The sequence below is a fragment of the Chaetodon trifascialis genome, chromosome 5, assembly GCF_039877785.1.
Source record: "Chaetodon trifascialis isolate fChaTrf1 chromosome 5, fChaTrf1.hap1, whole genome shotgun sequence".
Taxonomy (NCBI): Eukaryota; Metazoa; Chordata; class Actinopteri; order Chaetodontiformes; family Chaetodontidae; genus Chaetodon; species Chaetodon trifascialis.
The window spans coordinates 22,393,692-22,409,087 of record NC_092060.1 but is presented as its reverse complement, the minus strand read 5'-3'; the positions used below and the strand labels follow the sequence as shown (position 1 = coordinate 22,409,087).

At 40.4% G+C, this 15,396-nt stretch overlaps 2 protein-coding genes across 4 annotated transcripts in view; both read left to right on the top strand.

The window, feature by feature from the left end:
* Window positions 1–1,818, top strand: part of enox2 (ecto-NOX disulfide-thiol exchanger 2) — a 167,769-nt gene extending 165,951 nt beyond the window's left edge. For 2 of the 3 annotated variants that reach the window (XM_070962542.1, XM_070962543.1), the window contains one exon: window positions 1,003–1,818. In XM_070962542.1, the coding sequence (XP_070818643.1) occupies window positions 1,003–1,134 (132 nt within the window). In that variant the 3' untranslated portion in view covers window positions 1,135–1,818. The remainder of the gene's footprint in view (window positions 1–1,002) is intronic. The other variant, XM_070962544.1, reaches the window with a different exon arrangement.
* The window catches only part of rpl36a (ribosomal protein L36A), a 324,940-nt gene that overhangs the window by 234,571 nt on the left and 74,973 nt on the right, over window positions 1–15,396 (top strand). The gene's annotated exons all lie outside the window — the stretch shown is intronic.

Here is a 15,396-nt window from a genome sequence, read left to right as displayed (position 1 = left end):
TCTTTGAAGATTCAAGAGTCTAAGCTTTAATGTGATACACAAGATCCTCTTTGATTGTAATCTATATAAAAGAAATGCTTAAAAATTAAAAAAAAACAAAAAAAAACACACACACAGGTCAGGGGTACAAAAAAATCGCCCTATTACTGGCATCAGGCAGGGGCTTCCACTCCCCTCAGTGAGGAGGTAAGATATGAGGACCACTTGAAGGGCTCTCCAGAGTATATCACACAACGTTTAGGCTCATACAGGGTTAAAATAAAAACATGGTTTTAAGCAGGAGCCTGACCATGCAAAACTTCAAAACGGAAAAATCTTAAAATGAATTGACAAGCAGCCAGCAACTGATAGCAAGGGCTCGGGTAATGTGTCTGCCTCTCTTGGAGCGTGAAGAAGTCCGGTGGCAGGGCTCTTCATTAGCTGCAGTAGCTGATATTTTAGAGCACGTTGCCATAATCAAGCCTGGAGGAGGTGCAAGCATGAGTGATCCTCCCTCTGGGGCAACAAATAAAAGAACTGAACTTAGTAATGCATCTTAGCTGAATAAAACACACTTCAGCTGCATGAACACTGAGCTGACAGCTCTGAAAAAAACTTCAATATTATGGCCTTCGAGCTCCACATTTGTTGGTTGGCTATTTAAACCGGACATCAGATAATTGACAGCGCAAGTGCTGCAGCTGTGAAGAGGAGTTAGAGAGGAATCTGACTTGTAATCATTCGGTTGCTGGAAATGTTGGACATCTTGGAGGGACACGACACAGTGCAGCACATGTCAGTGATATCAGGCTGTGCTTTGCTCATAGAGCTGTGTCTGTTGCTCATATGTCCCAATGGTGTGAGTACAAATAGAGAATTAGAAGGGATCAAAGTTAGAGCCTTGTGGAACCCCGTGATTTTGTCAGCAGCTAGCAAGAAGTCACTGGCGTATGACTCTGTTAATACGTGAGGACGTCCCTTTGGTCTTTGTCTAACCCTGGTCTGATATGTGTGTGTCTGCAGATCAACCCCGGTGAGGTGGAGGCTCTTCTTTCTCGGCTGCCCTGCACCTTCAGACAGGAGCTGACCGGTGTCGGAGCCAGTCTGGAGAAACGCTGGAACTTCTGCGGCTTCCAGGGCATCAAGAGCACATAGACTCTGCTGCTGGGACACGGAAGAGACAGCGGGCGGACGAGGCTACACGGGGACACTGTAGAGATGTGAATGACGCAGTATAAAGCCCACAAATAATCAAAGACTGGACTGTACCTCACTGTACAAGGACACCGAGGACAGATCTCGGAAGGACAGAATGTTACATGAACATTTCAGGGACTCTGTATAGGCGGCAGAGACGTAAAAGACGCAGCATTTCCATGGTTACAGGAATGTTGACACCAAATCACGGTGACAGTCTTCATGAGCTTCAACCCTCAGTTTCTCAGTGTCTGCAAAATATTTTTAGACATAATGACTCTGTGAGAGTCACAGAAGAGCACCGATTCCTACAGTCACTGGATTATTATGTAGTTATTGCCCACATGGGCCGGGCATTGTACTCTCAGAGCCTGCGGTTGGCTCTGTGTGGTGTCAGTGTGGGCCAGGACTACAGGGCTAACCAAGGAGGACTATCAGGGTCTAACCGAACACTCCAAACCTCCAAACCCTTCGGCCTCCCTCTCTTCTCTTTTTGCTGTTCCCGGTTTGTAACATAGATCAAAATGGATATATTTCTTCATTTTCTGTAAAGGCTGTTAACAGTTGCATAGAATCATTTGTTGTAATACACTGTAAATGCTTGGATGATATTTTTGAGTAAAAGAGACATTTTGAGTATATAAAAACGAGTTTATTTTTTTTATATCTGATGCTCTGAGAGGCTGGTTGTGAAATGACTGTGTGTGATTTTGGTGCAGTTGTACAAATATTTTTAAACCAACCCGTCCTGAGAGACACAGACACACTTGCACAAGACAAGCTGTTTTCTTCTAAGTTTGTGCCCGTTCTGGCTTAAAGGGCATTGTTTTTTCTGATGTCTACCTCTTCTGTCCTTACAGTCGCTGTGCTGGTTTTAGAAGCTTACAGAAGGGCATTTGTGTCTTTCAAAGGCCAATTAAACCTGGCTCTCAGCCGGGCTAAAAACATAGCACAGCAGCCTCTCACTTAACTTGGAAACACACCTGGGGGATCATGTTAATGATGTTTAATTGGTGAGGCAGTTGGTGTGTGCGGTTGCTGCCGTGGCGCATTCGCAAAATATTTGTGTGTGTTTGTGTGCTACTTGCCTGGATCCATATATTAAGTGGTTATACAACATTTCACTACAGAGGGGAGTTTTCTTCTGCATCTTCGCCAGATAGAGAGTTCTCGCCGCCAGGACTGAAGGTTCCTCCCGAAAGCCCAGTCAAGCATTCTTAATGCTCCTCCACTGGGCCATTTGGCGGCATGCTCTCTTCCCCTGTTGCTCTGAGAAACAAAGGTTTATTATTACACATGATTTGCTCTCATCGGCCTCCTCCATCTCCTACAGGCATTGCATTTGAAAAATTAGCGTGCATGCACTTGTCAGCATACTAGTCCTTGTACCTGAATTAATAATGTGGAATGAGTATGTTTTGCCTACAAGCTCCTACAAGGCTTTCCTACCTTGTGCGTGTATCCATTATTAACAGAACTAGTTTGAAAAAGAAGAGGGTTTCATGAGTGAAATGTAAACTATCTGTCGTAGGAGTGGAGTCGTTTGCATGTTAAATACAGTATGTAACCTCCAACCCACTTATTCAAGCTTCTGTCAAGCGTGATTAGGAGGAGAGGGAATGCTGGTGCTGTAATGTAGTGCATGATTTTTTTAGTCATAGCAGTGTGAAAGAGTGAAGATCAGGCCTTCCTCTCTCTTTATGAGGCATTTTCTAGTTAGTTCTCATGATGATGATGATGATGTTACTGATAGATGAGGAATTGCAAATCCATTTTTTTCAACCTCTGCCTGCCTGATGGCGCACTTGGGATCATGAGAGATGTTGCCTGTGCAGAGTCGTGCATCACTACACTTCCTCTCCACATTATAAGACTTGATCTCAGCAGAACATCCCTGATGACAAACTGTAGCACACCTCACACCAGCCTCTCCTCTCTCACTCGTTCTCGCTTGCTCTCCCAACATAAACAAAACACTAATGTGGTGCATTCTTTCAGATGCTGCTGTCTGTCTAGCGTTTCCTCCCAACTGAGTTGCCATTCCTACGCTCTAATTTACTGGAGATACTTGCAATTTATCTCTTTTAGAGCTGTTTGTGTGAGTGAGCGCACACACACAAACATGCTTGTGATTTTGCATCAGGTTCACAGGCATCACACGAGGAGGTAAACATAGACTAATTAAATCCAGCAGCAGTCCCTTGTGAACGTCGCTCTCCATTCACTGTTGTCTTCTCATAGCTGTGACACAGCGAGAAGCCTCCTCATTAATTCAATTCAAGGTGTATGCAAGCCAAAGCTATTCAAGGGTGTGATTTACCTCACCGGCAGCGACGATGCCGCAGGACAACCCCCACCTTGTGAAGTCTCTGGGAGACATGTTTGAAGATGTCCTTGGGCATCTGCTGATGTTAAGCTTTAGCAAATACCGACTCTGAATTTAAAATTTAGGGGCATTAGTGTCATTCCAGAGGGATTTCTTAAAATGAGTTCCCAAATCCATTTATACATACTCACATCACGTTTAAGATATAATTGGACGTGAGGAGATAAGCAGGTTCTTTTGGGTGATATCATGATGCTTGAGATACCCTTAATTACCTTTTCCTCTCATGTTGCTTCCTGAAGGCATCCCCATCTACTTAATTATGATTATGGCCTCCCTTGAGTGAGCAGGTGAGAGGATGCTGGCTGAGTACATAGCGCATGTGGTCCAAAATAAGATAAACAATCACCTCAGAAAGTGGATTAGGAGAACAGAGTGGCATCACTTCCCAGCGTGTCTTTGTGGGTCTTTGACAGACAGGTTTGCGAGAGTTTGGACACTGACAGACCAACATCTCACAGAGCAGTGCACTGCTGTTTTGTCACCAGATCTATCACTACATATCCAGATCTTAACTAGTTCAAAAAACTCATTGACACGAGGTGGTGAGTCAACAGCTCCTCCTATTGAGCACAACTGCAACTACACATTGCACAACGTTGTTTTCAGCCAGTCGGCCAGCACCAGGGGGGTTTTGGACTGGCCACAGTGCTGGGGGACATGTTCATGTGGGTTTCTTTCTCAAGAAAAGCTCCACGGTCCTCATTAATTTATGTATGCATAAAAGCTCCTAAAATGTACTCCATTTCCAGGGTGCCAGTGCTGCAGCACAGCTCCAGAAACACTTGCCTGCAGGCGCTTGGAATGACATCTTAGAAACCAAACTATGGAATATTAAAACTAGAACTAAAGAGATTTCTATTTCTTTGAGGATTATTAGTTTGGCAGGTAGCAAATCACGCTTTGTACAGTGTTTTTTGTTTACTGCGTTTCGCTATGCAGAGAATTGCATGCACTTTTAGCCTGAATGAATGGCAAGTGTTGGAATAATTGCTTTACACTGCTCTCTGGGGTGTCTGGGCACAGGATATTAAGCTGCGGGTTTCACTGGAGTATGACACATAATGCATCTCTGTGTTTCTACCCAATCTCTGTCTCCTTTCTTCTCTTTCCCATACATACATCTTCATACAAAGTAGGAAAGCACAGCAGCGAATGCCCATAAGGTATTTGCACCAGGCTCTGCCACATCAAATACCCAGACCCTACAGGGGAATCATTAGAGGAAGGATTAGAAGCCTCTGTACTGCAGGAAATATATTTATGGTAAAAATCCTTGTTGTTCAAGACTTCAGTGGTAAAAAAACGCCTTGACCAAAGATCCTCCTGCTGGTCCAGATCTGGTATTTTTGGCCTATTAGCTGGTGAAACCAGTGGGCCTGATCACTGTGTTTGATCCTAAATGCCAGCACAGTGAGGCTTATGCCAGGTTAGATGAGATAGTGAAACTCTCCTAATGAGCGATGGCCACTCTTCACGCTGTTATGAATCGAGTGACCTTTACCAAAGAAGAATTGCTTTGCGCTGACAGCAATTATCTGCACAGTGGAATGTTATTTGAGAAAAGTTTATTTTTAGATATGAGAAGTGGTTTGGTTGCCACCACTTCTTTAACATGCTCTCAAAGTATTTTAAGTATTTATTATGTTTGGCAGCAGAGCTGGCTGGATTTTCATTACATTATTGTTGAACTGCAAACACCTGAGGGCCTGCGGGGATGCCAGGCTCCAAAGGAGGTTGAGAGTGAGTTCTGTGCGCCTGAGCCCAAAGGTACGGCACATCCATGCTTACAAAACCAGGTTTGTGTTCATGAAGTAAATACAAGAGGTAATAGGAGTCGACAATATAAATAAAAAGGTAGAAAGAATCTAAAATTCTTATTTATATGAGGCCTGAATAGAAATAGATGATCTGGTGATGACTTGGCATCAGATGAACCCTCTTCCTGGAGTTACACCTCAGGCTAGATGGATGAGGCAGGGACCAGAATTTCGGATGAGCCAAGTAGACCTGTTCTGGATTCTCACACGGAAGGGCTGATGAACACTGGAGACGGAGGGGAGACAGGTGAGGCGCAGTTTTAACAGCAGCAGGATGATTGGTTATCAGAGGTGGTGGAGGAATCAGATTGGTTCATGTGAACTGTGACAGTCAACCGATTAAGTCGACAGCATGGGAAATATGCATGTATGCAGTATATGTACAGGGAATAGCATGAAAAATCCGCTTCAGTGAACCTTTGTTAAGCTTTATCTCACACAACTTGCATTACCTGCATTACAGCCGTATTATTGTGTTTAGCTACTGCATTCCTTCTGGCCAATCAAACTGTCATCCAAGCAAATTCCTTCAAATATTCCTGATAATTCACTTCTGTAATGACTGCTGTTTAAACTGTATGAACATTATCATCAAAGGGTGCTCATATATGACGTGTAGGAATGGATGCATTTAGTGTGCTGTCATCATACCGTCTGAAATAATGCTACAGTATTTAAAACCAGATGTGGAAAGTAAGTACATTTACTCAAGTGCTGTACTAAACTACAAATTTTAGGTACTTGAGTCTTTTCTTTCCATGTCTGATTTTGCTGACGTACATACACATATTTGCTCTATATCAATACTCACTTTGTAGTAAACACTGTGCTTTTTTATTTTTAGAAGGATTAATAATCAACATGGCGCCCTCTTCGCACATTTATGTGATAGGATGTTGTTATCACGCTGTGTTGTTGCCACGGTGACGTACTTTCTTTAAATGAGGCGCCCTGTTGGTGACGTCACATTATGCTAGTCCGAGTTAGCAAAATTAGCTCCAAAGATAGCAGCCAAACCTGGATAAATGGGGTCTACTGGACGTGTAAGTAGGAAGTTATTTGCTGTGACTGTTAGCTGTAGCAGATTTATAGGGCGATAATGTTGTGTGAGGTCATGTTTACTGTGTTGACAGTGACATTTTCTGAATGGTTGTAATGTTAACATAATGTTAATGCTGATGTTAGCAAAAATGTCCAAGTCCATGGAGGTTACTCTTTCTTTCTTTCTTTCTTTCTTTCTTTCTTTCTTTCTTTCTTTCTTTCTTTCTTTCTTTCTTTCTTTTCTTTTTTTTTTACCAAATGGGTGTGGTAAAACAGATATTTATGGCGAACAGTAAATTTTCTTAATGTCTCTGTGCTTTCATCAAGCACTAATTTACCAGTTTTTATTTTCTTTGTACAGAGGGTCGAATATTGGATGGCAATTTTGGTGAGCCAATGACTTTTAATTCAGCAATATGAGCCGAAAGATTTAGATTTGTCCAATGCTTTGGTGTATGACCAAATACCTGCAAAACTAGTGGCATTCCCATATAGCCCCAGGTGTACTGCATCAGTGGTAATACTAGCATGCTAAAGCTAAAGTAACACTGTCATGGTAAACATTATACCTGCTAAAAATCAGCATGTTAGCATTGTCATTATGAGCATGTTAGCATACTGATGTTAGCATTGAGCTCAAAGCACTGGCTCGCTGTTGTGGTGGACCCGGTCCTTGTGGTTAGCACGACTCTAAAATGAAAATCACATCTCAAAGGGAAGTTTTTTTTACTGTCCATCAGGTTTCCTCACACCATCTCTTAAATTAAACCACATCAACATCAGGCCTATCCTGTAAGCGACTTCCTCATGTTGAAGATACAGTTTTAACATTCATTTTTAGACCTGTGTGCCTGTTTGTGGTTTTTGATTTCTCCTGCCATCTCATGGAGAAAAACAATTAATGTAGCTTAAACATGTCATAGCAAGCAATGTAAATCAATGTTCAGCTTTCAATTGTCTTTTGATGCAATCTGAATTACTCTGTGGTCTGATGGGCATTTTTATATCTCTTTGCCCATAACTCTACTTGCCACCATCATATAACAGTGGTGACTGACCATGTTAATCACAATCCATAATAATTCATAATAATCCTTGATTAATAATAAATGTATATAATATAGTTCCCATAAAATATGAGGATGCTTTCTCACTGCAGTCACCCTGGATGAACCGTAGAGTTGAATATGTCAGTGTCATTAAAACTGCATCAGTCTTCAGTTAATGTCTTTTGATTCTTTGCTGCACAGCTTGATCTAGATCCCAGGGATACATTTTAGCAAAATCAACACTGACAGCCCCTGAGCGTTCACTCAATGCATGACTGACCCCTTATTAAACCTGATTGATTGTCAACTTGTGAGCTCTGTTCCCCAAGTTACTGTCAGAGATTTTGTTTGTCAAACAGGAGGCACAAAGACACTAAAACCACTGAAACAAGCTGCATACTTGTGCATTTTGTTCAAGTTTTTCAGATTAGGTGTCACTATGAGATAAAAACTAAAGTTCAAAATTGCTCATTGGTCGCTGAAGCAATTATTTTCTCGACTGCAACTAACAATTATTTTCTTGAATAATCCATTAGTTGTTTGTTCTATAAAATGTAAGAAAGTTGATCTGATCAGTGTTTCCCAAAACCCAAGATGACATCCTGAAGAATGGTTCTCTGGAGGCAGTGATCACAGAGGAGGATGCTGTCCAAGTTCAGTGTCACTCTGGACAACGTTTCCCACCCACTCCACGACCTGCTGGACAAGCAGAGGAGTTCATTCAGTGCTCACCCAGTCATTCAGAGTCAGTGGACCCTGAACTTACTGGATTTACTATTTCACCGCCATCAGTGGCTTTACTGCGCATCTCACAATAATAATAGTGTCATCAACATATCCAATAATTAGTGCTGTCAGGCGATTAAAAAAATTAATGTAATTAATTACAGGATTTGTAATTAATTAATCTAATTAATCGCATTTTAATCTCATATCTGCTAAAGGTCCCCAAATAAAGAATTTGAATTCTAGGACATTACAATTCACTGACATTCACATTACAGCTGGTGAATTCTTTTCATCACTGTAGTTCTCGACGGTAGCTGGAAATTAGAGTCAGATGACGCTATCTGAAACGCCTCTTTTAGGCCCTCGTCTTCCACGATTGAAATCGGCCTGCAATCAGCAGCAACCCACTCTGCGATTGAGGTCGTCAGTTTTTCTGTCGTGGCTTTGCTCATTCGTTTTCCTAACTGTGCTCTCCCAAGTGTGGGTTGGCGGAGTGAGCTCACGGTAGCACTAGCGGCACTAGCAGCAACTACATGTTTAGCGTTTAAATGATAATTCAGGCTGGAGCTGCTACGGTGATACAGTAGGAAAATTCTTTTTTACACATGGTACAAATCACTGTGTTCTTCTTAATAGTCCCGTCCTTGTTCTTTTTATAAATAAACTTGCCGTTCAAAGGTCCAAGTAGGCTTGCCTCGCTCTCCGGTGTCGCATCCATGTCTGTTGTCACCCTGCTTTTGACTAGTGGCGCAGGTAGGATGCGACCTGCCACTGCAGCCTACGGGTCACTCAAAGGGCCAAATTTAAAATGCTTGCGCACTGACTTGCCACTCATGATTAATTGCGTTAATTTTTATAGCGCGTTAATTTGCAGCGTAATTAATTAATCTAATTAATGCGTTAAACTGACAGCCCTACCAATAATACAATAGGGCTATGCAATAATCCAATGTATATTATTTATTTTGCATATGTTTACACTGCATTATTCCACAACAACTCCCATTATTACTGCATATGTTACTATACTATTATTCCTATATATACCACTATATATAATTCTACATATTATTATTGTTATTAGTATATTTTATGGGTATTATCATAGTATTAGAATTGGCAATATGAGGATTCTAGTATTCTATTTTTATTACTTGATGTAGACTGTTGCGCAACAGATATAACTATATAGATGGCTGCTATTTATTGTTGCATATTACACATAGTTTACATATTCATAAACATATTTCATATTGTTTACTCTTGGTTTTGTTGGTTAATTTAAGTTGTTGTATAGTGTACATATTTTTCCATATTTCTTCCATATTTTTACATTCGTTAACACATTCTTATTTCCTTTTCTATTTTTATTACTGTTGGGAGCAACTGCAACTGACCCAGTTTTCTCTCGGGGATCAATAAGGTATTCAGATTCAGATTCAGATTCAATGATCTTGTTTTGTCTACAACTCAAAGAAATTCAGTTTACTGTTACAGAGCAAAACGGGAAATAGTCACATTTACGAAGCTGGAACTGGAAAATGTTGACTTCTTTTCCTAAAAAAAATTACTCAAAACCATTAATTGATTATCAAAATAGTTTTAGTAGTTAACAACTGATCAATTCATTGTTACAGCTCTACAATTAATTGATTAGTATGAGCAGATGCATCTCCGATGTGAATATTCGATGGTTTTTCTTGGTCTTCTGTGACATTAATATCTTTGGGCGCTGGACTGATGGATGGACAAAACACGCTTTTTAACAATTTTCTGCCATTTTATAGGAAAAACGATTCATTGATTAATTTAGAAAAATAATCGGAACAATTCAACCCCAATTCCAAAAGTTTGGGACGCTATTTAAAAAACAAATAAAACATAATGTGATAATTTGCTAATCCTTTTTGACATATACTCAATTGAAAACAGTACGAAGACATTGTATTTAATGTTTGACCTCAATGTTGTATTTCACTTGAGAAAAATACTGTTTCATAGACAGAACATCGAAGTTCTTACACACTAGATGCAGCAGTCTGCTACTGAAGGAGCAGCTTAAGCCCCCCACCAACTCATGCAGGGGGTGGGATGGGTTGTCCATGATCGATGTCGGCTTGGCTAACATCCTCCTCTCACCCACCTCCTCGATGGTGTCCAGAGGGCAGTCCAGGACAGAGCTGGCTCTCCTCACCAGTCTGTTCAGTCTTTTTCTGTCCATCTCTGAGCTTCCACAACCCCGGCAGACCACTGCATAGAAAACTGCAGATGCCACCACAGAGTCATAACATGTTTTAGTAGTGTCCTACTCACTCCAAAGGACCTCAGTCTTCTTAGCAGCTACAGATAACTTTGGCCCCTCCTGTGCAGGACATATGTGCTGTTTGTCCAGTGGGGAGGGGAATGCCTGTGATGTGGAGCAGAGGGGGGTTAACTGGTGTGAAGAGGGTGCTGCTGGTGTCAGGGGTGCGGCGAGGGGGAGGGAGGAAGTAAACTGTCTTTGACTTTCCTTATCTCCATTTTTTGGGGGGGAATCAGGATTGTAATCAATAAAAAAATGAGTCATTAGTTGCATACCTAATTATGAGTCAGTGGTACTGTACTGTTTTAGCTTGCAGAGCCTGTCTGATAGCAAAGCTCTCAGGTGTGTTCATGAGACAGGCTTGTTTCTGACATGGTAAACAGAAAAAACACAGAACTGACTCAGCTACAGTTTACATACACAGGGAAGAGAGAGACAAAGAAAGAAGGACCCACGTGCCTCAGTAAGCTATTATAAGCCCTTCTCATTGCATTGATTGTGCAGTTGCACATTGCACAGTTAATGCAACTATCTCCATGCAAGAAGTCTGTTTTATACCAATTTCCTTGCACACCCAAATCCTATAACATGTCCACCACTTTCTTCAGTTGCATTATGTAAACGACAAGAAACCTGCATTCTAATAAATGCCAAGTAATTAAAATGTGCAATGCTACTGACTGATCTATGAATATTAATAGAATTTGACAACTTTCCACAAAGAAACAAACAAGCTGTGCTCTGCATTTATCAGCTGGAACATTTAAGGTGTCATCGAGGGAGAATGAATTTGGAAAGACCAGTGAGCTCACCTATGAAATACTGTAAGCAAACAGCTATTGGCAGTGTACCTTGCATATTTAACTGTTTGGTAATATATTTTTCTTACTCATTTGTATAGCTGTTAGGCAATGTAATGTCATGTGGACATATTTTCAGTGCAGCTACACTTGAGTATAATAGAGGAAATTTTCCCAGCATCTGCAACATCAGAGGTTTTTTATTTGTTTATTGTCTGTTAGAATCAGAGCAGGATCCTTTTTCTAGGCTCAACATTTTGCACCCATATTCAGCAATCACTATCATAGGAAAGGCAGAGAAACCAATTTATCTCGGACAGTAGCCCGAATAGGCATTAAATAGTGGAAATGTCTTCCCTTCAGCAAAGTTCACAGCATGGTGAGGGACCATATGAAGATGTTATGTGTGGACTAAGCAAAGGTGAACAGCAAAAAATTCCAAATGTAGCTGTGAAAAGACCATGTCAAACACTCAAGTCTGCATTGTGTAAATTTCAGGTGTGGAGCTTCCCACCTTAAATCCACTCCTAAAAAATATACTGAGTGCACATAAACCTTTCAGTGACAGCATAGCCCCTCTTAAATTCCATTTTAGTTTAGTATTTAGTTTTTCAATTCCAGCATCTCATTGTACAACATAAATGGTCTCCCACATGGTATGCCAGTGCTTTTAACAACCTTTTGTGTGTATGTGTGCCTCAGTGCACACATCAAAACACACACATACACAACCAGTTAGAAAATACTAAACAGGAATGTTATTCATTCATTATTATTCAGATTTTGCATTTTCATAAGCTGAGTTATGGTGGAGCAACATTTAAAGTGATTACCCAGTGAAGTCCACAGTTTGACTCCACTCAGTGAAATACACATTTATTGTACTGTAGTACATGCATATGGAGTTTTAAAATCATATTTCCTATGATTTTAACACAAACAGTCCAATAAGATTAAGGTTATTACCCGTGACTTGATAGAAAGTCAGTACTGTAGGTTCCCTTAAATCCACCTGACTCAACATTCACATGTCTCTCTTCTGTAATATATATAGTGGATTTATCAGTTGTACATGTGTTGTAAAATAAGTACAACAAATATGAGCTATGTGAGGTTTCTGAGTGGATGTATAGACTATAATTGCACCTGAAATTTGGCTTGATTGATCAAAATTCGGTTTTCCTCCATTTATTCAAACCTAACCTTAAGCTCAATCATTTCACTGTCATTATTATCCAAAGCGTTTTTTAAAGTCGTCTACAGAAAGAAAACTATTCGTAGTGTCTGCAAACAAAACCAACTCCAATATTTTTGATACTTGACAAATATCATTGATATATAAAATGAAAGGTTTTGGGCCCAACACTGACCCTTGTGGGACTCCACATTTAACCTTTAATACATAAAGATTTACTGCCAAAGAACTACATACTGTTGTCTGCTTTCCAAATAATAACTAAATTGTATTAATAATATAATTATAACATTTGTTAACCATGCCTCTAATGCCTGTAGTTTAGAAATCAGCACTGATTCATTGAATAGTTTGCTCATTTCCAGAAAAGCAAACAGCTTTTCACTGATCTTTGAAAACTGTAAAAGAAAGAAAACAGGCCTGTAATTAGTACACTGTTGTCTATATCCGTTTTCATAAAGCTACTGTGACCTCAGCTATTTTCATTCAGTTTCAAATGATGAATTACAAATGCTGCTAACGGGTTTAATAATGCAGTTTTATCGTCTCTTATCAATCCCATCACAATCAGCCGTCGTGTTCTTCACAATAGGCTCGTAGAATCTCATTTTCACTCACATGTTCAAGATAATTTGTCTGCAGTATTTTACCCCATCCAGTCCCACATTTACATACTGTACATCATGTGCTTCAATAGACTTCACAAGATTAGGCCAGACTCATCCAATTTTTTTTTTCCGGTCCCATCACCACAAACAAAATAATGGGGAAACATAGTGGACAGGAAATTATTCATCACACTATTTTGAATTTTTCATGTAGCCTTAATGCTATTTTCATTTTCCCTCAACTTTATAGTATAATAATTCCCATTCCTGTCACCATCATCTTCTTTTTATATGTCTTGTATTTCATTTCAGCGCTCTTAGATCTATATTCCATGACATCGCTGAATATTCTTTTTTTTCTCACAGGCTTTTTTGTAACCCCTTTGTTGTCCAAGGCTTCTTACAATAATTGTGTTTTCTATCAGGCACATTACAGGATATGTAGAGTATAATTTCAAACATGTATCACGTGCAACATTCACCTCCTCTACATATACTCCACTCCAACCCTCCTCTAAAAGCTTATTTATCATCTCCTCTCTTCTTAACCGTGCAACCTTTTCACTTCCTCATCTGTCTAAACTTGACCATCATACACTGCAAACACTGTACATGATGGCCTGCAACATTTGTTGATGTAGCCCACTACCCTCCACTACATTTGCAGCCTAAATCATGTGGAAGAAAAGAAAAAGTTGTGTGATTGTGCCGTGCTCCAGAATCAACTACGGCTTGGCAGCTATCGTAGAAGTCCCAGGAGGTTGATAGCAAAGTCCAGATTCAGAGCATCGATTGCAGAACTTCAACAAATTTCCCAGCTCAGTAAAGTGAGACCCTGTCGATGATTTTCTTCACTATTTCATGTGTTGCTTTTTTCTGTCTGTCAGCGGTGCAGAGAAGGCTGCCAGCGAGATTGCATCGCTGTATTAAGTCATACAGATACTGCAAGAAAAGTAGAGACAGGGTTTAAAAGTGGTTGAATTTCTTTTTGTGTTAGCTGACAGCACAGCAACTATGCAGTGACGGCTGGATATAATTATATAGTCAAGTGTCTTTCTTATCAAACCTTAAAGTCCTGCAAATGCACGATAGAGCAAACCTCTTTGAACAAAAGCCTGTACCAGCGGCATTCATTACCATATTGATAAGCGCTTTCCTCATCAATACATCTTTGAAATTGAATTCAGTTGTATTTCATAACAAGTAGAAACACAGCCTCAGCAGGTTTGCGCGCAGCAAACAGGTCTTCAACATGCAGAGTTCAGCTTGATATGTTGCCCAAAGAGATATGATTAAGCGCAGACTGAAGTACTCCTGAATTGCAAACACGCCCACGCTGACGTGACACTTCATTGTGTCGGTCGCAGGGGATGTTGCACATCCCGAGGAAAAGTCATTATCTACGACAATGATGTTAACAGTTGAAGATGTTAATTTGAATCAGAGTGAAATATTGTGAATGTGTTGCCTGCACATGTGTAAATGTAGTTCACCCTCTGCAGAGGTGGAACAGTAACCGTCCCCCGTGCAGACAGTGTTCTGGATAGATGCTCCTCTGCCACACTCAGTGATGGTTTTTCATGATAGGAGCTATCAGATATGTCCATTTCCATCCTCTGATTAGATTGAGTTGAGTCAGCATGTACTGTGTGTGTGTGCATGTGTGTGGACAGCCAACACATTTCCTGACCTCCTTTTTAAAAACTTCAGTTCGGCAAATCAGCAGCATTTTCATGTGTTTTAGAGCCTTTCTTTACTTTTCACCAAGGTGGAATCAATCATCCCAAGTAGGAAGTTTATCCAATTGAAAGCAGTTTGCCACTAAGAAAAGAAGCAAGAAGGAAGTGAGTCTGTCTCTTTGCATTGTTTTGACCAATTATGATCAAAACTGCTGAGAGGATAAACAAGTCGTCCCTGTAGCTTGTAGCTCACTTGCAGCGAAACCCTCTGGTGCCATCATCAGGCCAGTGTTGATTGAAGGCCCGTTTCACTTCTACAAACTTTTTCGTCCGGTTGTGGAATTTAAATTAAACAATCTGTCTGGCACCATTTCTCCTCGCTCACATTTTGGCCTGTAACTGCTGTCACTTCTTATGTTTCATCTCTCTTTCCTCCATGTGATATCAGTTTACTCAAAGTTTGAAAGACGTGCGCAGATGTTAACACATGCTCCACCATTTCGGGATTGTTTGCTATGAAACAACAACATGGTCAGAATTTACATGTTTCAGCCTCATTTGTCCTGTTTTCAGCAAACATTAAATCAGTCAGAAACCACATGTTGCTCTTC